The sequence below is a fragment of the Argiope bruennichi genome, chromosome 2, assembly GCF_947563725.1.
Source record: "Argiope bruennichi chromosome 2, qqArgBrue1.1, whole genome shotgun sequence".
Classification (NCBI taxonomy): Eukaryota; Metazoa; Arthropoda; class Arachnida; order Araneae; family Araneidae; genus Argiope; species Argiope bruennichi.
Window position 1 is genome coordinate 135,041,124 of NC_079152.1, and position 24,304 is coordinate 135,065,427.

Here is a 24,304-nt window from a genome sequence, read left to right on the forward strand (position 1 = left end):
TTACCACCAGAAGAAATATTATTATACAAAATTATTCATTTCAATTCAATAAAAATATTCTTATTGTTCTCAGAATTGCTTTAACTCAAATGTCAAATCAAGCAAACGACATCAATATTAATAGTTTTAAAATAACTTTATTTGATTATTAAATTAAATAACATATTTTCTTTATGTTACTACTGATTAAAAAAATCAAAACTATTTTTAAATGGCTATTTTGTCCTATAGTAATCGAATTACTTCTTAAAAAATCTGATTATATTTATCAAAATTTAATACATTTAGAATTTATTAATTCCATCCCTCATGGAATATATTTATATATGTGTGTACAGTTATAAATGTATAGAATATAGTTGTGTGTAATATAGCAGTGAATAATAGTTAATATTTCTTAACAAAAGGCCTCAGTCAAATGTAAACAAATTTAGGAAATGCATATTAAATGAAATTCGAATCTTTAGTTTGAAATATCGAAACGTGAATAGATTTTAAATTCAGTTTATTTATGTTTATTTTTTTTTTAAATTTTTCTTCCAACAATAGAAATGATAACATTCACTCATAAGATATTATTAATGTCATTGCAACAAGCGTATGAGTAAATTGGATAATTATAACAATTTTTTAATAAATTTCTATCAATAATATTACAAAATTGCATGGAAATAAAATTGTTATTGAAAAGCTACACTGAAAAATTAAGTGTTATAAAATAGATTTCTGAACAGTAATATATTCCAAATTACTGAGGAAAGCTGCAGGAAGTTCGGTTCATTTTTAATTAAAAATCTAAACAAAATTTTGAATTTTTTTCTTCTTAATGATCATCAATTCCCTAAGTAATTATAAGTCCATCAATTCTCTAAGTACGATTAATTAAATTTCGAATCTAGTTTCTCCAGATATAAGGGTAGGCCGTTTGGAGAGATTTTTGCATTAGGCATACATTTTGTAATGAAGTAGAAATAACTTTTGATGCAAATAGATGTATTCTGGTATTTTTTTCATTTTGCCCTTTTAATACTGTTATAAAATTGTAATATTGCTTCTATGTGCAGTTAGTTTCGTGTTAAAGCGGAGAATTTTTCAGACAGCTCACGGATTCTGAATGAATGCTGGGTCCATAAACCTTGGTCTTGACGGGAAACGTAATGATCATTAGGCGACTTTTGAAACAAAACCGAAAACTCCAGAATTTCGGGGCGAAGATACGATATCATTCAAAAAGTTTCTTTGTTATGTCATGGAAACTATAAAAAGTCAGGAGAAAAAAACGTATCAATTAAATTGATCTTAGGCAAGTAGTTGAACTAAGTCTTTCTAGCTAGTTCTCTCTGAACTAGCTAGAAATACTATTATAGCTAGAAGTAATAGTATATTGGCAGCTAACAACAATATACTATTGTTGTTAGTCACCAAGTAATATTTTTTAAATATTTAAATAAAACTTTTAGCTTTTTAAAATATATAATAAATAGAAAAATATGCAGATTTAAGATAAGCATTCACAACTGGATTTGAACTAATCTATACTTATAATAAAGCTCAATGTGTGTGTGTGTGTGTGTGTGTGTGTGTGTGTGTGTGTGTGTGTGTGTGTGTGTGTGTGTTGGCGCTCTACAGGCCAGGTCATTTGACATACAGCTATCAAATTTGGTACATGTATACCTTAGAGGTCGGGAATGTGCACCTGGGGTTCCTTTTTTGAAATTTTAATTAGAATTTTAATTATTAATTAAAAACTAATTTTCCCGCCAAAAAAAATCTTCCATTTTCCCCACCGCCAAATGAGTAAGGCTTTAGTTTCTTTTTCTTCCAACAGTAATGAGGCTAGGGATAACATTTTTCGGCGGATTATTTCAAACGATTCTGTTTATTTTCTTAATGTTTTATGCATTTAAAATTAAACATTATTAATTAATCCATGTTTCAGATTCATTCTGAAGTACTTTTGAATTAAAATAACACAGAATAAAGGAAATTAAAATGTCTAATCTGCATAGCGTTACCCCAACTGGCGTAGAAAAATTTACGCATTTGCGTTACCGTAAGTGGCGAAGAAAATTCACGCATTTGCATTGTTTTCTGATTGTTGCCATGACAACCATTATCAACGGACGATTTAAATTATTTTTAGGTTAGTTGCATGCTTTTGTAAGTAAATTGTATTTATGTTAGTTATATATATATTTTGTATATGCTTATAGTTTTAAGTACATCGTTTTTTAAGTAGTTTTTTTAAACCTGTTTTCGACCGATTATTTTAAACGATTCATTTTATTTTCTTAGTGTTTGATGCATTTAAAATTAAACATTGTTAATTAATAGATCTGTTCATGATGAATCTGAGAAAATTTTGTTGAGAAATTCTTGAGATATTACATAAATTAAGAAGGATATTATTTAGGGCCCATGAAGTTTAAACGCTCAGTGACTCTATTATCAGTAATCATATTATTAAAAAAAATGCTTTGTTTCAGTAAAAAATATTAATATATTAATTGCAGATTAATCATTTACACTTGAATTTAAAGCATAAATTCTACGAGGGGTAACAGAAAATTGGAGAGATACATATCACGTTATGACTGAAGGCCTTTATAATATTATGATTGAATTATATGACTATCAAAATTTGAAGTTTTAAAATATTTTGATGAAGAATCTATTAAAGTTGGAATTGCGTAAAATATTTAATGGTACGACCGGAGTCTAACCCCCTGCTTTGCGCAATTTTTAAAAATCGCCAACAACGGCCTTTCGAAATGTTCAAAAGCAAAGGAGCAGATGTTCAATTATAGTGCATAATAAAGATTGCCAGCTTTGGCGCGTTATCGCAACTTGGCGAAGAAGGGGGTTAAACTCCGGTTCAAGCTATTCAATTATTAAAATTTAAACGAACATTAAGATTGGTGAACCGACTGGTCTCCAAAGGCGGCTAGTATACGAATAAAACAAAAAAAAAATTATATTGAAAGCTGGATAAATAATAACTCCTCTTAATATGGGCACTTTTTAAATTTGACTTTTCATTTTTCCACGAACTCGGTAATAAATGGATATAATTTTAAAAAGGGTAGTTTCTAAGTTCTTTCATTACTCTAATGCTTTCTCTTTCTATATTTCCTATGTAGAGAAAAAAAAACAGCACTAGCGTTTTAGTAATAGTTTTCAGAGAAAGAAAATTCTAGATGGAAAATTTTGATATGGAAACATTAAAAACGTGAATGAGTTCGTTGAAGACACATCAACATATTCTTTTTGAATTCAAATAATACCATTTACCTTAACGTAATAATGGACCTTAATGGGAAACAGTTCAGAGAAATAACAGTCTCGCATAAAAAAGAAAATAATAAAACATGAACATTCCCCTTCTATTCATTCATTCATCTCTTATAAGTATCAGAAAATAAAGATTTTTTTTGAATACCTAAAGGACGATAAATTTTAAAGACAAAAATTATATGCTGATGACAATACTTTAGTTGAGACTTATGATTGATTTCCTCTTCCACTTATTTCCTAGAGTTTTGAATTGATATGATTTAATTATCCTTAAATTATTTAGTGCTTTGGCAAAAATATTTAACATGTTTAAAGGTACATCAAAATGCTGCATGAAAAATTTTGGTTAGAAAACTAACTTATCTAAGTTATTCTTTGTAATTTTTAAATAAAAGGATATATAGCAATTTCTTATTGTTATAGAGGGCCGCGGTGGCCTGGTGGTATGGTCTCGGCTTCGGAACCGGAGGGTTTCAGGTTTGAGACCTGATTCCAGCGAAGAACCGTCGTGCAAGGAGGTCTGTTGCACGTTAAATCTGTCATGACCAAACGTCCTCCCGCTGGTGTGGTGCGGTGTGGAGAGGGGGGTACCAGCTCAGGTGTCGTCCTCGTCATCTGACCGTGGTTCAAAATTACGAGGTCCGTCCCAAAATAGCCCTAGTGTTGCTTCAAACGGGACGTTAATATAACTAAACGAAACGAAATCTTATTGTTATATTTTAAATCTAAGACCACGGTTTTCTCAATGTTCGATTTTCAACAACAAAAAAATTAAGTAGTACATATTAATGCCAAAATTTGCAAATTTTTTATCCTCTGAAGGTCCACTTTGATCGTATTTATTCCTTTTTAAATACATTCTTTAAAATGTAATTAAGAATTTTTCATAATTTTCCTATTAAATCTATCAAATAATTTATTTATTGTATTTTAATAAAAAAAAATTGCTAATAATAAAAACATTCAATTAAATTTCAATAGGAATAAGTTTTTTCGTACTAAGAAATAGCTCCCTCCGAAATAACTTTTACCCAATTATTCAAATATGTTTGTTGAAAACAATCTAATAACTATTTTCGGAAACGCTCTTTCAATGCATTCAATTACATTGACAAATATCTTATTTAAGAAGAAATTATTTATTTTGAAGTCTTTTCTAACCTTTTTATATAAAATAATCCCTTTATAGATACTGAAATGCTAAAGAAAGAGGTCTCTTGAATTACTCTAATATTTCAGTCTGCAAGAAATCAATGGTGGGAGATTTCGCTATTTAAAAAAAAAACAAGAAAAACCATTCATAAAAATAGTTGAAAAGAAAAGCTTTGTCAATAATTAATTAATACAACGTTTTTATTTCTTTTTTTCCAAAAAAAACTTCCAAATCAAAAAAAAAAAAATTCTTCTAAAGAGGGTTATTTTTAAAGTTCTTCAATTAGTAATTTCAATGCGGCCTTTATTTATTATGACTTCTTTTTAAGACTGTAGTTTTTAAATAATATTAAACTTCCTTCAAGGATTTAGATTTGTGTATATTAAAAGACTTTAATATATTTTTAATATTTTGGTTTACTTCTCATGTAATAAACGAAAATTGAAACTTATTAGAAGCTTTGAAGCCTAGATCACTGAAAAATATATAAAATTTCACTGAAAAATATATAAAATAATCAGGTAAACTGCTTCTATCCTTTTGTCACATAAATCCTCCGCTGAGTCTGCCATGAGAAGTAAAATAAGCTCTATAGCGGATAACAACTCTTTATTTCATAATAAAAACACGAAACATAAACTGCAAAAGACAACTGATAGTTTAGTTATATAAAAGTCACATTTCAAAGGAACATTAGTGCTGTGTTGTGAAGGACCTAGTTATTTTAAGTCACTATCAGGCGATAGTGATATCTGATGTGGCAGCCTCCTCACCAAACTTCCGCATGGCCTAAGCTTGATGACATTTGACTCCAATGAATTTAGCATGCAATAGATGCTTACACGGTACATTTTCGGTGGAATCAGATCTCGAATCTGGAGCTCTCTGGTCTCCAGCCCGAAACCTTACCCCCTGATTACTGAGGCCCTGCAAACCACTAATGAGCTTCAAAATAACAATTTTTAAAGAAATCAGCAGCGCATAACGCATTAACAAATAACTAATTAACTAGCAGCATGGTATCACAGTGTACAGCGTAAGTAAACTACGAATAACATTCCTAAAAGCAAAATCACTAGACTCACTGAAAGCCTTTATTAAAATATTCTATAGGATAGGATATCAAATTTTCTAGAAGGAATTACAGATCTCGAATCATAGAAATATCGCCATAATTTTTTTTTATTTATTTATTTATGTCATGAATATCATCAAGTCCATCTCCAACGATTGTGATAACTGTCGTCAAGGCCAAGATCATTAACCTTACAACCATTAAAATATCTTTAATAATCGTATCGTTATTATAAGACTGGTTGCGCAAAAAAGCAATATTACAAATTCATAATAATAACACTTCTTTCTCGCGCATGAAACGTTTATGTAATTTTTATAGACATAACTGATATTTCATATTTTTCGACAGAACAATTAAATTTTATCATTTCAAAGCAGGAAATTTCCAAGAGAAAGCCTACTGTTATGTATTGCTTATAGATTTGCATATGCTTTATGGCTTCAAAATAATGTAATGAGAGATAAACTAATATACTGCCACAATGTGTAAAACCAAAATATCCCAATTATAACTAATTTGAGGCTATCGAGTAAGAGTCTGCCAGTAAAAACAGCCATGTGATCCCAGTTTTCAGAATTCAAGTAAATTATTTTTATCGACGTGTAATCCTGTTTTAATTTTATTATTTATTCATTTATAGAATGTAATTTATTTGATATAATACCGCTTTACTTAAATTGCTTTGATTTTTGCAAAGCAATATAAAACTCAAAACTGATTATGCCTGTCAAGGAATTCTGAAAAGTTGATCTGGTGACTCTTGTTCTAAGAAAATTTCTATAAATAGAACAGCATCCGCGAGCTTTCGATGCTATTCAAAGACTACGTCGTTCTATATCTCTCTTTGTCGAATCCGACGTTATAGAAGGTGAAAGGTTTACTCAAATTGTTTTCATAAATTTGTCAATAAATGAGAGTACAAATGCCAATGAATGTTACTGAGATCATGTGTAAACAGACTTGTGAGAAATGCTCTTTGTCATATTCTCTCTAATACTGAAAACAACCCATCTTGATTAATGCATTTCACCATAATTTTTTTCAATTTTTGTTAAATAAAATTTTATTAATGATTTTTTTTCTGTTATGTCTTTTTATACTTTTACAACATAGGTGAAAAATTCAGTGAACCTTAAATTAGGACTTATAAATTGTCTAAGAAATTTTCCATTACTGGAAAAGATTGATACATTTTTTAATATTTACTTTAAAGAGAAAATTCTCTAACAATATCCTCAGAATTCTTCTAAACAAATAGATTCTAAAAAAGGCTACAAATGCACAACAGTTATTTATAGTTCACATAATATATCTGTAAGTCAAAGGAAGCTTTCAGGAAAGTGAAAGGTTTAGCCCTTTGGAAAATTAGCATATGATTCCAGAAAATATATCACAGAATGACCTACATGATTTTAATTTTATATCTGGCTTGAATAGATTACTACTCAAAAAAAAGCATTTTCTGAAAGTCTGATAAAATTTTAAAATCTTTTCTAATTAATGATATTTTTGCTGGTGGACAAATGTATGTGGACACAATGTATTGTCAGAAATTTTAATTATATCCTACTCATTTTGAAAAAAACTGTGCAATGAAAGACCATAATTTAAATATTCTTTTTTCAAAATAATTACATCTTAGTTTTATACGTTATTAAAAAATAAAGAAAAGTGATACAAATTAGTTGTTTTGGCTTATTTTAAGAAATAAAACACGTTATATAAACGAAAATAAGATAACTGTGAGTTCTGCATATTCTTTATTATGGTATAATTTTTATATATAGATAAATGAATATTCTTCGCATATTTTGTTCCTTTCATTCTTTACTTGTAATTAGTTTATAAATCATTATTTCTATGAGAGTATTTGCATTGTCGTTAGAAGATTGGAACTATTCTTCCAAATTGGATGCCGAACCTAATGGTTCAATCGAGAAAGCTAACTGGCCTACAGAAGGTATGGTACATGCAATGGGTTATATTACCCGAGACGGCTAATTAAAAATAAATATTTCAAAAAGTTTTTGCTTTTTTTTTAATATTCAGTATTTAAAGAGAAAGTAATAAATTTCAACATTTTTACCTTTTATGAGTACAAATAATAAATTTCTGTAAATAATGTATATTTCTAAAAGGCATACCTTTGTGTGATTCTAACACCAAAATTGTAGACCAGTACCAATTCATGGACGAAATCCATTAAGTGAAGTCTGCCTTTCCGTCCAGGTGCATATCGCAAAGATAACATAAAAAAATGCATAGATCTTGAACGAATAATTTTAGCATACATATTTATAATGAATTTGCCATAATATTTGAAATTACGTAATTGAATTATTATTTTATCTAAAATAGGGATGTAAAAAAAAACTATAGAAGCATGATATTCTTATAGAATTGTTTCGAATTTATCCATAATGTATTTTAGCTTTTAAGAATTGACTCAACATTTCTATTTTGTGATGTTCATTGTTTTCGTATCCTTTAAATTCTGATGATTTTCCTTTAAAGAAATATTATATCCAATTTCTATTAAATAAATAAGAATGAAATTAAAAAATCTTATCGTCATTGCTTTCCATTTTGCAATTAATATACTTCATAATTCTTCGTTATAAATGTTACGGAATTACAAAGATAATATTTTTGAAATTGACTAATATTCGATTGTGTAAAATTAATATTTAGTCAAATTTTTACACATTAATTTATATTCAAGAGTTTTGTATTTATTTTTATATTTTATTCAACCCAAAAGCAAATTACTGTACAAAACTCCAAAATGCTTGAACTTTAAAAAAGGGTTGCATGTTTGTTTTAAAAATTCTTTCTTCACAATTTGAAACAATTCAAATTAAATAAAAAAGGTTAAAATCATTTAAAAATTCCAACATTAAAAAGTTGATATGAATCATAAATGAATGATGTGAATGCATTGATACGAAGACATAGTGAAAATCTTTAAAATATGCAGCTATGTGAAACTGACTTCTGATATAATGATTAAATTTCTAATGGTAATAGAATCTAAAAAAAATCCTAATGAGGGTATAAAATTTAAAAAATTTAGGGAACGCTAACTTACTTAATACAACTTCGTTTGTTGTATAATGAAATTATTGAAAGTATTCAATGATAAAAGGATGATTGACTTAATATTCAGTCTGTGCTCTGGAGTCATAGATTAAGCATGATGTTTATCTCCGAGAATTGTGCTTTTTCTTAAATGTTTGTATTACTTGCTTGTCCTATTATTGTTTTTCGTGTGTCATGTCTTTTAATGTTTCATTAAAAAGATCGAAATTCTTTAAGCTTCTTTCTTAAGAGTTTTGTTTTTCCCTATCAGAAATAGTTTTTGAATCCCAACGGTAAATAATTTTGTTTATGATTACATAGATTATAAATATTTTTTTTAAAATTTTCTTTTGAATATTTGTGAGTGTATATTGGAATTTTTACATGACATTTGGAAATAGTAATGCTGCATGTTAGTCATGGCTAGACGGTCCGCTTTTCATTTTATAGTCTTAAAAATGTGGTTCTTTATTTAAAATTAACTTTATAATTTAAATTTTAAAAAGTACATTTATTTTCAATTGTAAGAAACTTCTAATTTTTTGCTGGATCTAATGTTATTGTAATTAGGAATATTTATTGATTTCATGCGAAAATGGTTATCATTAGTTATTCTTTCATTTTTGCCTCCAGTTACTTAATATTGATATTTTCTTTTAGCTACATTTTACAAGTTATTCTTTTCTTTAGTTTCCAACAATGAACTTAGAATAATGCTGTATCCATAAAAATTAGGCTTTATATCGGTCCTATTTTTAACAAGCAATAATTCCTAGCTTTCTGCAATTTGATTATATTTATTTACTTTCACTACTAAAGATATTATTTCTTATTTAATAATTTTTCTACTTCAAGGATTATGCCGTTTTGGGATAACTATTTCTGTGCATGCATTTTATTTTTCTTTGTAATACCATTCTTGTCCTCGGTGCTTATTTATTATATTTACTATGAAAATCCAATATTAATTATTTCATTGATTTTCAATTTAGAAATATTTTTAATTATCTTGATGTGATTTTTTATTGTTTTTATATACTAATTTTAGAATTTGTATATTGTAATTTTTATTATTAAAAATTTTGCTGCGATTTTTAATTTTATTGCCTCATCCATTGACTAATTATATGATTTACTTAGCATATTTTCACATGTCTATTATGATTTAATTTTGAATATATATATCTTTTAAATGAGTGATGTCTTTAGTTCTAGAGTCCATAATTGGAAAAACCGTGCAGATATTTTCTGGAAGTCAAGCCTTAAGCAATATTAAAATAACTAAGCATCTATATAGATTGCAATTTACAAATTTTTACCACATAATTAATAGAACATAGAACTTTTTTTTTATTTATTCCTTTCATTAAAATATAACAACTATGTGTCCAATTTAATTTTAAATCATCATTTTTCGTTTTTGGAAAAATACCAGTGTTTTCTTTTCTGAAGCATATTCAACAGGAAATAGAGATATCAATTGTAGGCAAAAATTAATTGACGTGTGATAAAAATTTAAGTGACCCCCCCCCTTAAAGGAAAGGAGAGATTAAAAATTATGAAGCTTTCGAATAAAGAATAATTCCAAACTTTTCCTTCTGCAGCCTCTCAAAAAAGCAGCTGCATTGTAATGATATAAATGTCAGGACTTTCATTTTCACTTTACTCAAGATATATGGTTTATTAAATGGGTTTATAACTGAATGACTGATTATTAATTAAATGTTCATTTTCTCTTTGATAATACCTAATCATTTCAAAATGGAATATTCCATTTCAAAATAGAATAGTTATTTTATTCCATAACTTGTTTTAATAAAATAAATATGTTATAATAATAATAATAAAAATGTTGTCATGTCATTTACTTTCATTTTGTAAATGTGGTTTCTTTTAAGTGATGTTTAAAAAATATTTAAGCATGTGATTTCTATTAAATTGACAATTTCGATTCAAATCAAGAACAAAATCCTAAGTTTACTTTATGGAAAAGCTTTCAAACAATAATCGCCTTTCCATGGCCAGTAACATTTTTGATCGATATTTTAATATTTAAATATATATTTCAAATAAAGTCTTACCTTTATATTAATACTTAAAATGAAACATTTATTCATATTAATTGACAAATGCTTGAATTCCCATATTCTAAATTTTGTCGTAGAACTTTGGAATTATATTTTTTATTTAAATAATGCAAAGTCAGAATTTTAATTTTTTTTCCCAATAATGCTGCAAGATAAAGTTGTCATTCTTTCGATTATGGAATTTATTTATATGTACCCGTTAATTGTTTTCTTTACATTTACAACGCATAAAACATGAAAATATCATAAAATTTCTAGCATAATCCGGAAATCCTTCTATTGATATCAAAATATTATTTCTTTTAAATGCATATTTAATATATAATATTTTTTCACAATTCCTTGAAAACTAAAGTAATTTAAAAATAAAATCTTGAAGGATATTTCTTTAATTCTTCGATCAAATACTTAAATAAAGTTAAGGAAGATTTCCTTTTTAACTCTCTTACTAAGTGTAATTCCGAATGAAAAAAAGTCTTTTAGTTAAATAAAAATTATGAAATCAAGAAGTGAAAATTATAACTTTTCAGATTTTCCTATATTTGAAATATCAGCTGAAGCTATAAAAACGTAATGATCTCATTTATTTATATAATTATTTTGAAATTTTATAAATTATACGTGTTATAAAAGAATTATTAAGAAATCTTAAGGAAATATTAAAGGTAATAGGTTTTTATATATCAAAATTCGTAGGAAAATGATTTTAACAAATTAGATAAAATTGCTTTACTTAAACCTTAAATGCTTTTTTCTTTTTTATCTGATTAAATAAAATTATATTATGTACTCCAAATCTGAAATATAAATGCGGGAAAACTTGTGCTTTTTAGAGATGGTATTTGAAAGCAATTATTACAAATTTTTGAGAAAAAAATTTCTGAAATTTTTGCAGGAATATACAATTCAAAAGCAGATAGCTTAAAATTACAGGTCGTTATTTTTTATTCCCTTAAATCGAATTTACTAAAAATAAGATTTTAAAAAATAATATTGATCCCTGTGCAGTGAATAAAGAATGAGATCAAATCTCACTAACGCTAGAAATTTAAGAATTAAAAAAAAATGGAAGGAAAATTCGTATACTTTTCAACAGATATCCGAATTTGATAAATGAATTAATAAAGTGAAACAAAATGCACTTTATTTTGCTTTGTGTGTTGTATTCAACATGTCTTCCATTGCCAGGATAGTTACTGAAAATTCTTATTTAGAATCACTATTAATTTTCTATTCCTTCTTTTTGTATATTGAAATGATGAACTTTTGAAGGTGGACTTTTTTAGCAAGACATTCGTAAGGTCAAATCTAAAGAAGATATACGTTTTGAAGTATTGAAATGTATTTGTAAAGATGTATTTCCTTACTATAATGGTTACCTGCTGGCACCTAGATTTCGTATCGTCTTTGATGAATTGTATGTACTACGTGATTAAAGGTGCCATACAAGCCAGGTGAACCTGGCTAAAATTATCATCTCGTCTTGATGCAACAAATAAAATGACTCAGAAAAATTTTATGCAACATTTAATGCCTGATCTCCCGTTTTTAAATGTAAATAATCTTAACAAACTTATTTATATATTAATAGAAAATAGTTGCAAAATAATATGGTAATCTGGAGTTAAGTGCAAAATAATGCTTCATAACGTCATTGCAAGGAGACTCGTAGAGGGATACCTTAAAGCTCAAATTCATAAAATCCTGGGATTATTTATTTTGTTGTTATTTTGCTAATTACAATCTTTTATAGTATAACATTACTTATAAGCTTTTTGTAAAGCTGGCAAATAATTTTTTTGTTTATCTTAATTGTTTTAAGTATTTTCTCATCATCTGACATAATATTTTTTGTAAACACAAACAAATTTATGAGAATTCGAAGCAAACATCCATAATCTTGAATAATTTGAAAAATTATCATCTGCAGAGACATCTTTTACAGCCTTTACAACAATACCACATCGAAGTTCAAATAAGGAAGTTCCAAATAGCAGAATGCTAACCGTGTTCATAAATATACAAATCTATTTTTAAAAGCATGAATATGTGAATTTTAATGTAGCGCCGAATTTCATTTTTTATGTGGAATTTTTCTTTTATGGACAAGATTAAAGAATCTTAACTGAGACCGTAACTTCATACAGTTTATAAGAGAAAACCCAAAACTGTCTTCTCGATAAGACTCAAGTTGCATTTTAAGGAAAAATACTTCAATTCTCCTTCCTTCTCTGCAAGAATATTATCCCTGTTGTCTTGACGGAAGTAAGCAGAATCGGAGGAATAAATCCAACCCCCGTAGAGCAACTGCATCCTTAAATGTCTGAAATAACAACATCGAACTCGATAAATCTCCTCTGCCATAATCCTTTCGTCTTTGTTTCCCATTTTGATACGATCCAGACTCCCATTTATTTTATACCACGCCCAGCCAGAGTGGAAATAAAATAGAAAAGAAGAACTTTTAAAAGAATTTAAAAGAGCTCGCTATAAGAAAGGCACGTTGAATGATATCGGGCGCGGATGGTTTCTTAATCTGCCTCTCTCCAAAAACGGCATTCTTCATTCACTCATTGATGAAGAAGAAGAATAGAGATGAGATGAGTTCTTTTTATACGTAAGCAAGTTTCCGCAGTCACATGTACCGGCCGTTCCCGATAACGATGTTGTATTCCATGCATATAAGAGAAAATGGTGTTATTTTAGAATCAAAACAGGTAACATCCTGTATTTTCATCTCTAAAACTTAAGAAAGCTGCATATCGCAAAAACTTTCACCGGATGCAATACAAATAAAAAGATTAAGAGGCTCTAATTTTTAAACGTATTCACATTTATTGAAAGGAGAACATGCAATATTTATTTATTAACGCTTCAAAGGTTTTTCTCAATTTTGTCTCTACCTAACAGTGTCTTTTAGTCCGATACCATGTGTAGAACTTTAAATGCATTTACAAAAACATTATGTTTAAAATATTAAGCGCATTTGGTACTGTGGACAAACTTTTGAAGTTTTAATCCTAAATTAATTTGTATCGCTTTCCGATGACTTCAACATTATCTTTAAATGCTTTTTATCTAACTTCAACATTTTCACGCTATTAGGGAATCATTTTCCAATTGATTTTAAACACGACTTTATTTGCATGTTAGAATTCTGAAAATGACACATTTATTATTTGCTCATGGCAATAAAATATTTTTATAGCTTTAGGTCTCTTAATTATATTTTTCATGTTTATTTAGATTAAAAAAATACTTAATGATATAATAAAGTCGTGAATTCTATTTGAGAAATATAAAATTCCGATTTCAAAATACTTATAGTTAGAAATTATGAATAACGTTTAAGATTTAAAAAAAATAAAATTAACAAAAAATAAGAAGTTTTTAAATATGTTTTTTCTTGAGTAGTAAAAAATAGGAACTAATATTTTTCCTCCGAAATGCAACACTATCGTAAAGAAATTAAGATGTGAAAACGCGGCTCAAATATAAACATTCAATAAGTTAAAATACTTTATAAATGATTACAATTCTGGTTTATTTTCAGTTTTTTATGCCATCACTTAAGCTAAACCTTATACTTCTGCAATTTTTGGTTTCATTTCCAGAATTTTGATGATATTTTATCCTTTTACAATAGATAGACTGATCAAAAGGACATTATTATATTTTTGAAAAAAAAATTATCTTTGTTTATTTTATTCTAACTTCAATTTTAATAAATGAAATAGAAGTCTTTCAAGATTTAAATAAAAAAAGAAAACGAATAAAAGCTAAACATTTTTATTTATTTATTTATTTTGCAAAAGATAAAAAAAACCCCAGAGAACTTCGTTTAAATGAGCAAAATTCTTTGCCAAGTGTTACTCGCAATGTGAAATATTTGTTTAGAAATGCATCGTTTCCTATAAAAATCAATATAAAATAAGATAATGCACTATGGATAATGCATTCCGAAAAAAAAAATACTCAGTCAAATTTATAATAATGTAGTTTATTATTTATGATGCATGTTATTTTACAAGAAAGTTATCTAAAAATGTTTGTTTTTGCCTGAACTTCAAAATTTGGCTGTAATGGGATACGACATTATCGCTTAATGAATTTATAATGGATATAGCTATTGCTTAACTAGGCTTATACTTCATAATATACTAAGCAACAGTTTCTCGTGCTTTCAGCATCTATCTTATATGACTGGAAAACTGATATTATTTTAAGATAATGATATTCTACTCTGCTGACGGAATTCTCTCCACAACTGCTTGTTATGACAAAAATATAATTCCTGGCTGTACTTGTATTTGTGCAAATAAATTAATTGCTAAAAATATGTCACTGAAGAACTTTTCCCTCATATTGCAGTGTGAAACTATGAAGTCATCAAAGAGTGTCGTATTTATTTTTGAAGCTTCAATTAAGGCACCTTAATAACTTATTAATTAATTATATATTCTAAAGATCCGTGTTTAATTTGAAAATAAAAGCATTAACAAAAGAGCTTTAAACATAGACCCATAGCCGAGAAGACTTCAAATCTGAATTCATGATGTCTACCAGCAAATTCGTTTTGTAAAAAATCGCTCGTTTAGGGAGTCATTTTTTTTTAAAGATTTTGTTTACCTCGTTACGCCTACCACTCGTTGTGAGATGCACACTTTAAGTATGATTTGAACGTTTTTTAAAACATATGAATGTATAAAAAATCAATTTTTAATTCGCTCTTACATTTTCTTATCTAATAACTTTCATTATCGAATCTTATTTTCAATTATATATGACTGCTTTTTTTCGTTGGTGGAAGTGTTATAAGGAACCAAATACAGCATTGATTCATTTCCTCTATCTTATATCTTAGTTCGAAATGATGCTCAGCACATTATCAAACTTTTCCAGATTGCTCTTAGTAAATGCTAATTTCTAGTCATGAGGAATTAGATGAATATAAAACACTCTGAATGAAATGTCTTTTCATCGGATTTGTTTCAAAAGAGGAATTAAACATCATGATAAAAAAAATATTCGTTTTTATTTCGGGCCTTATTTTTAACCCTGATTTTTAATTTATTTTCAACAGCGTCACATATCAAGCAATCTCATAAAGTCATCAGAAAAATTCTAAAACCTGTGAATAAAAGATTAGCGATAGCTTGATTTGCATTAAAAAAACTTAGATGCAGGTATTCTTATAGGATGTTCCTACAGCGAAAGTATGTATTCTTATAAAATAATGGACATTTTTCTCCGAAACTTCTCACACATTTTCGAACCAATTTTTTATACACCCTTCCCCTCGTAAAATTGTAGGCCTTGGATATTTTCGAGAATACTTTGGCATGGTATTGGAGAAAGACTTTTTGGAGTGAATTTAGCATTTTTACTGAATCTATCGCGAGAATATGTATTTTAAACACATTTTCCTGACCGACTAATACCAAAATTTAACTCAGAATTGTAGTTATAGCCACAATATAACGTACGCAGTGTCGCTGATAAAAATACACTGATGGGAAAATAAATCCCAACACCAAGAAATACTTGTGTTGGATAAACAAAATTTGGTAGGTGTGTTTATACATTTGAAAAATGACATCGATTCAAATTTCGCGCATAAGTGTGGTGCTAATAGCGCCACTCAGAACTTTCAAATCAGGTTTGCTTTAAATGCGTGCTGTAAAGTTCGTGAGCGTTATTTATCTTTGAAACTTGACGTATTGAGTTGATGTTAACCAAGAATGATTTTAAGAAAACGAAGAAGCCATTATCAATAGCTCATGGACTTTGAACGAGGTCGTGTAATAGGGCTACGAAAAGATGGATTTTCTTTCCGCGATATTGCAGAAAGATTTGGCCGGAATGTATCTACTGTGGATGATTGTCAAGAGCAGTTGTCAAGGGTTACTGCCTCAAGAAAACCGGGTTCCGGGTGGTCACATGAGACTACTGAGAGGGAAGACCGTCGTATTCGGCGTACGGCTGTAGCGCATGTACTGCGTCTGCGGCAGAAATTCGAGCTGCAGTTGGTACTACAGAGACACAATGAACTGTTAGAAATCTGTTACTTCAATGACAGCTCCGAGCCAGGCGCCCTGTAGCGTGCATTCCACTAACTCCAAGCCATTGCCGTTTGCGGCACCAGTGGTGTCATGCCAGAGCTCATTGGAGAACGGAGTGGAGATCTATAGTGTTTTCTGATTGAAGCAGGCTCTGTCTTGGCGCCAGTGATGGCCATCTGTTGGTCAGAAGGAGGCCAGGGGAACGTCTGCAACCAAACTGTCAGTGGCCTAGACACACTGAACCTACACCTGGAGTCGTGGTCTGGTGGGCAATTTCCTATGACAGCAGGAGCACTCTCGTGGTTATATCAAACACACTGACTGCAAATTTGCACGTCAGTCTAGTAATTAAACCTGTAGTTCTACCATTCATGAACAACATTTAAGGGGGATACTATATACAAGATAATGCTCGCCTTTATACTGCTGTTGTAACGCAATATGCTCTACAGAGTCTCAACATGTTACTTTGGCTTTGGAGATCACCAGATCTATCTCCAATTGAGCACTTATGGAATATTGGACGATAACTCCAAGCATGGAATCCTATACCACAAAGTGACATTCGGCACTTGTATGACATAATGCTTCTATTCAAAATTCTGAATATTACACCGGTTATTAATGTAACAGCATTTCACATTTGAAATGCATCTTCTTCAGCTTAAATTAACCTGAAATCTTGAAAATTTAATCAATTAAACATGTTAACTAGACAAATGCATTGTCCAAATTTCATTACTCTACAATAATTTTTTTCTTGATGTGGGATTTTTTCTCCCGTCAGTATATATTTATGGACTGCTGCGTTTTCATGCGCGCGAAAGTGTAAACTGATAAACGATGAACCTTTGACAAATGTAGTTGAAAATTTGATTAACATCTATATTTTAGATGCCAAACCGGTTTACTTAATTTTATTTCCCAAACTCTATGTTTTGCAGTTATCGAGTTCAATTGTACTCCAGACAGACTGTGACTGGATTACGTTGGTCGTAAGTGGTCATATACTAAGATTTAATCCGACTAATTCAAAGAGTTTTTGAGTTATCGTATTCACAGACGTATATAATGGGAAAAAAAGTACTTTCGGATTTAGGGAAGTCCGAAAGTGTAGATTCGAGTGGAACTTTCGACAATTACAATACTTGCACTATACTTCGTATACGAGAAACACTTCCAGAGTGAACAAAAAATTATTTATCATTATAGATAGGAATTGTTGAATTTCTGGCACTTCCGAAAAAAAAAGACCATATGAAAGTAGGATAAATTTGTTAGAAGCATCGATGAAATTCTTAGTCAAAAAAACTCAACGAACACAGAATAGGGGGGGAGAAAATAATAAGTGTGAACATTTATGAAAGAACAGTTTTCGAAAGGCAGAATTTGACGTGTGTTTGCCCAATCCTTTTATGCGGTTCTGTTTCTGTTTCTTTTTTTGGGGGGGACGGGGGGGTAGAGGAATTTTTCTTAGTGTATACTTTACTCAACCTTTTTCTTAAATACTGATAATATTATGGAACAAAAAAAAGAAAAAGAAGAGTTGAATATTTAAAACCATGATGGCTATCGCAACTAAGCAATAAATATGTATCACTTTTAGAACATGTAAAGAAATGAAATAATAAATATATAAATTCTTATTTTTGTTTTGTGACGCTAAAAGATCAGATTCTTTTTACTCTATGAAAAACAAGCAATAGTTAAATTATTATTTTAAAAAAGAGGACATCGATTTTAAAGGAATTTTGCTTTTAATCCATGATAAATCTTTCAAACAACTATTTTTGGGCTTTTTTAAATTAATTCCTTTAAAAATTTGAGTCATTCTTATGACATTTTTTTATTTTTGAAATATATACAAATTTTACATTAAAATAAATTAAACCCTGAAGAAAGTTTTTTTTTCTAATTAAATTGAGTTTCCTATCCATGCAAACAAACCATTAAATGCTTTCCTAGATAATTAATGACAGAAAAGCACAATTGTTAATCTAATCAAAAATTGTTAAAAACTATTTTAGAAACACAATTTTCAGTATCTCATTTATTCGAATAAGAAAATAATATTTACAAAAACAAAATCGGAACATTTTGTCTCTTAACTAATCAAAATTTTCGCTATGTACATCATAAATAATTGCAGACGCCTTTATGATTGATTTGTTTGATTCTTCTTTTGGTATATTAATGCTATAGCAATTAAATGCGTCTGCTGTATTTGGTTTCCTAATCTTTGTCAACATTGTCAATAAAAACATTATTTTATTATATGTATTAGTGAATGAAGTTACTTCCATTAAAAGGGACAAATAATGCTTTTAATTCAAATATACCGTTATAATCTTTTGTATTATCTTCATTGCTTCAACAAAATATACAAATCAAATTAGTATTCTATGCAAATTCGCTCTTGGATTACAAACACGATCTTTGTGTTACTTGGAATATTCTGACTTAAGATTCCTCGTTGAAATTTAAATTATTTTTAAAAAACATGAAACGTGTAAAATGTTTAGAAGCAATTCAAAATCAATACCTTAGAATTGTGCCTTATTTATTTTGTGGTTTTGGTATATATTTCAGATCAAAAACGACATTTTTTCTGAAAATTGCCTTTCTCGATTAGGCGTAGCATACAAGTTGAGGTACATCATATTCATGGCTTTCACTTTTGCAGCAACGCTATATGGAGCAATATTTCAATTCGGAAAAGCTTTTTCAGTGCAAGCAGTTCAAGCTGCTCTACAAATCATTTTGTGGATACTCATCGCTTCTAGAGCAAAATACATAAAGATACATTTTTCTGAGAGTCAATTGATAATCAATCAAACCAGAAAATGGAACAAATTTCATTACTTAAAATTAATAAGTTTCTTCTTAACGATGAGTTCGTATTCCTACACTGTTCTTACTATAGTATTGAGCTTCACTTCAGAAAATGTGAAGAAATTTTTCACGAATCTGATTATTTTTGGGTTTAACAAAGAAAACAATTTTTATTCCGAAATGCCAACAATAAATTACATTTTATTGCTTTTATATATTGTCGGATACACAGCATTTTTCCATGGATTTACCATAGCGACCGTTTTCTTGTGCCATACCCTCCTTATCCGAAATTGCATCTTATTAAATGGTCATTTACAAAAACTACAAAAAATTGCTGAAAAGGATAAACTATCAAATCGTCAAGCAAGATTTCAATTGGATTTAGCTGCAACCGTCAGAGAAGTTACGAAAGTGAACAATTTGTTGTCTCCCATCATTTTTATCCTCCTCGTAATCTTGATTAATGGTTTGATGTACGATTTAACCAAGTTTTTAATCGCAAATATTGTTGAAGTTAATTACAATTTACTCATAACTACTTGCAATACAATGTATACTTGTTTCACTTTTCTGGGTTTGGTTTCACTGTCATCAGAGATCCCTATTATTATTTCTGAAATGAAACGTATCATTCTAAACGTGCCAGAAGATAAATTTTACTGCAAATGTTCCGGAACCAGCACAAGTCTGTTGATAAAAAAGCTGGATAACTTCAAAGATAGTGTAACTGTCACACCACTTGATTTGATAACTTTAAATAAGAATATTATCCTAGTTAGCTTTGGCACAGTACTAACTTATGTATTATTGTTAGTGCAAATATTAGAAAGGAAAGTTTAAACTGTATTCACTCAACAATTTTTGAACTCGAAGAAGCACAAGAAGCAAGCTATAATCAAAACTGAAAGATGCCCAGTTGTTGTCTAAATCGAACTCTAAGCCTCATTAGTGAAAATGAATGAAATTCTAGTCTGTGTCACTGAGTCTAAAGATTATGCATGCTATAAGGGAATCGTCCTTTAATGCTATTTTTTTAATATTACTGTACGCTTAAAACATTTCTTTTCCAATTTTAATCAGAATATATACAGCAATATCTTGATCAGATTATAAATGCTTGATTACCTTATCATTTATTAAGATATCATATAGTTCATTGCCCTTTTGTACAATTTAAATTCAAACATTTAAAAATATTTCTTTCTGTATATCTGTGTTCCAGAATGCATGCACAGTTACAGAAAACATATCACTGGAGGCCTTACACAACCACTTTTCTGTGCGGCTCAACCACCTTCATGTTTTCTGCATTTTATAGCATAAAATATTCATCCAATTATTGATTCAAACAAAGTTTCACTGCTATAGTGTAAATAACAGAATTTATAACGCGGTATTTGACAAAATTAATTACATTGGAACTTTTACGCTTACACACAGTTTCTACACTTTTAATTTCAATTCGATATAACCTCAATTTTTTTTTTCAATTTTAAGAATTTATTTTAAATAGTTCGAATCATTATCAAAAATTATTAATTTTATAACTATACCAGCTATATTTCATTTGATCACGCAACATTTGATGACAGTGATCTTCCGTGAGCAATATTTAAAGGTCTTCTGTTCTCTAACAGACAGCTCTGTAATTCAATAGTTTTAAACACAAAAGTAGTATAAAATGTATCCTTTTTTCAGAAGCTGAAACATTGGAGAATGTAAGTTGTGCTTTTTATTTTGGAAAAATATTATGTTGTATAATAGTTTATAGTTAAATATTTTTATTGCATTTTATAATTTTATTAACCAAATTTACTAATTATTTATTGATTATATATAATTTATTAAAAGTGGGAAATATTAACTTTATTACTACATGGTCCAGTCACATTAATGTGTCCACTTGTCAAAATCCATAATAACCACCTTTGGCAGAGCGGACAGCTGCGAGACGTGCAGGATGAGAGGCAATTATGTTCCTGAATGGTGTTCACTGGGATATTGAGCCTTGCCAACTCCAGTGCCATGGCCAGCTGCTCTAGGTTACGCGGGTGAGGATCCATAGTTCGAACAACCTGATCGAGGTGGTCCCACACATTCTCGATTGGGTTCAAGTCCAGGGAATTTGCTGACCAAGGCAGTACGGTAAACTCATCCCGGTACTCTTCGAACCAAACACGTACACTGCGAGCTTTATGACACGTCGCATTGTCCTGCTGGTAGATCTTGAGAAAAAGCATTTCGCATATAGGAGTGAACATGGTCCACAAGGATAAATGCACACTTGTGTTGAACCATCGTGCCTTTCACAATGATGAATGCACCCAGAGAATACCACGAAAACATTCCCTAAACAATAATGCTCTGTCCTCCAGCTTGGACCCTTCCGGTAATTGTTGAAGGGTGTTTGCTTTCAGACGTTTCCAACCATATACGCCAACATCCATCAGTCCGATGCAGCATAAAACGTGATTCGTCGAAAAAGCCCCCGATCTCCACTCAGTGAAAGTCCAGTTGCTGTACTAACGTGCAAATTCCAGCCTTCGTCGCCGATGAACAGCAGTCAGCATAGGTGCATTAACCAGGCGTCTGCTGCGGAGGCCCATACGTAGCAATGTTCGCTGAACTGTCGTTGTGGAGACACTGCTGGTAGCCCTTTGGTTCATCTGGGCAGTCAGTTGCTCCATAGCTGCACATCTATTCGAAAAGTATCTCCGCAGCCTTCTTTCATCTCTGCCATCTATGGTCCATGGTGCACCACATTTGCCATGTCGCTGATTCTGGACAGTGCCATTTTGTAATGCGCGGTATACTTTTACCCCGTCGGCCCGCGAACAGTTTATAAAATTAGCCATTTCGGAAATGCTTCCACCCTTGTCCCGAAAGCCAATGATCATGCCCTTTTGTAGGTCGGATAAATCACTCCGTTTCTGCATGACTGCAAGAGGTGAAATGTTTTCCGAATGCCTACAACACACTTTATATATCCACCAAATTTGTTGATAATACTTATTTTCTGCGATTGATTATTTAACAGTGACTTCAAAAGTAGGCTGCAGTCGCATTAATATGACTGGACTGTGTATTTTTAATTTAAAACCAGCGATTTCTGCTAGAAGTAATTTTTATTAAATCTAGTTCTCTCTCTCTCTCTCTTTGAGCAACTCTTTTTTTTATTGTGGTTTCATTAGCTTCGAATTAGCTTTCATCGTTTGTATGGATCTTCATAAATATATACGTTACACTATTCACATACATCTTCGCATCTGAACCAGATAAATACTGCTGCAAAAAATGTCCTGTCTGCCTCGAGTGTGCATTTTTTAATGTGCCTCTCTAACAGTCATTAAGAAATACTACAAGTTTTTTCGAAAAGACCAGCCCCGTTAGTATATGATTCATTCGTAGATTTCGCTGGAATTGAAGTAAAAATGGCAGTAACCAAGAAAGAATTATTAGCTTTGTGGAATAAAAATTATTTTTAGAAGTAACCAGAAGAGATCAAGGAAATAATGTAAAAAAAAGAACCAACTTAAGATACAGATAGTATAAAAATAAAATAATCACAGCACATAAAAATTATTTGAATATATTGTATTTCAAGTGATATGTAAAGAGTCATTGCTATTCCAGTATCCTATACTTTACATTTAGTACAGAAATAGGGAAAATGAAATTTAAAATAAAAAATGTTGACTTTTTGTGCATTTCTTGGTAGCTACGTAGGGAATAATTAACGAGAGGCGTTAACAGAGGCTATTTAAGCTTGCTGCGAGGAAATTATTTTACTATGTCAAATAGATACTTCTTGATTTATCAATCACTGCGCTTAAAAATAATGAATTTTCTCATGATTTAATAATTACTATAAACTAATTATTAATTTTTTAATTATTAAGTTTTATAAATTCTATAATATGAAATTTTTTAATCATTCTATTAGTGTTGTTGATCATTTGAATGCTAGGAACTGATATAAACATAAATACTGAAAAATATTGAAAGTATTGTATTTAAGATTTCCACGAATAAAACTGTGTTAGTAAATTTAATCTATCAAATGTGTTCTGGTTTTTCTATTGAATTGCTTCTTTCATAATATCTTCGTAAAGTTGAGAAAACGGATTTATGTATTTATATTACATAAGTACAATAAAGTCTGAATGCCAATAAAAAAAATTAACACTCATTATTAAATATTCGAATCGGTATACTATATTCGAATATAGTTTGGCTTCTTTTCCTTAAAAGATATCATTTTTACTTCCTTTGCGCTCAAGAGGAAGATGCGTAGAAGGCGTATTGCAATCGCAAAAATAAGTTTTACGATCCAGACTTTTCTGGGACATAGATTATTGAAATGGTGGCAGTCTATTATCTGCGAACACGTAAAATCAAAAACTTTTCCATATAAATATAAGAAAAAAAAGGCCTTATTATAGACCTCCCCCGAGTCCGAAAAGAACATTTTTGGCATTATGTCTGTCGGTATATGAACATTATAGATCAAAAACGTTTGGAATCAGACAGCTGCCATTTGGATATGGAATGACGACCCCATTTGTAACCACCCATTAAGTTTTGAACGAAATACACGGAGAGGAAGTCTGTTTGACGGTGCGACTAAAAGTGAATTCGTTCACTACAAAATACAAAGAGCTAGATGGATAAAACTTTGTACATATACTCAACGTCTAAACTACATAAACTTATGAAA

General features: G+C 29.7%; 1 protein-coding gene across 1 annotated transcript; it reads right to left on the reverse strand.

Moving 5' to 3' along the window:
* Positions 1-22,109: 22,109 nt before the first annotated feature.
* LOC129962346 (uncharacterized) lies at positions 22,110-22,523 on the reverse strand. The gene has a single exon (XM_056076093.1). It carries the CDS (start codon positions 22,521-22,523, stop codon positions 22,110-22,112), a length of 414 nt encoding a protein of 137 aa, XP_055932068.1.
* Between the last annotated feature and the right edge of the window lie 1,781 nt (positions 22,524-24,304).

What these genes read in the sequence shown, in the direction of transcription:
- LOC129962346 (XM_056076093.1), bottom strand. Translation starts at nt 22,523, where the DNA reads ATGCAGAAACGGAGTGATTTATCCGACCTACAAAAGGGCATGATCATT.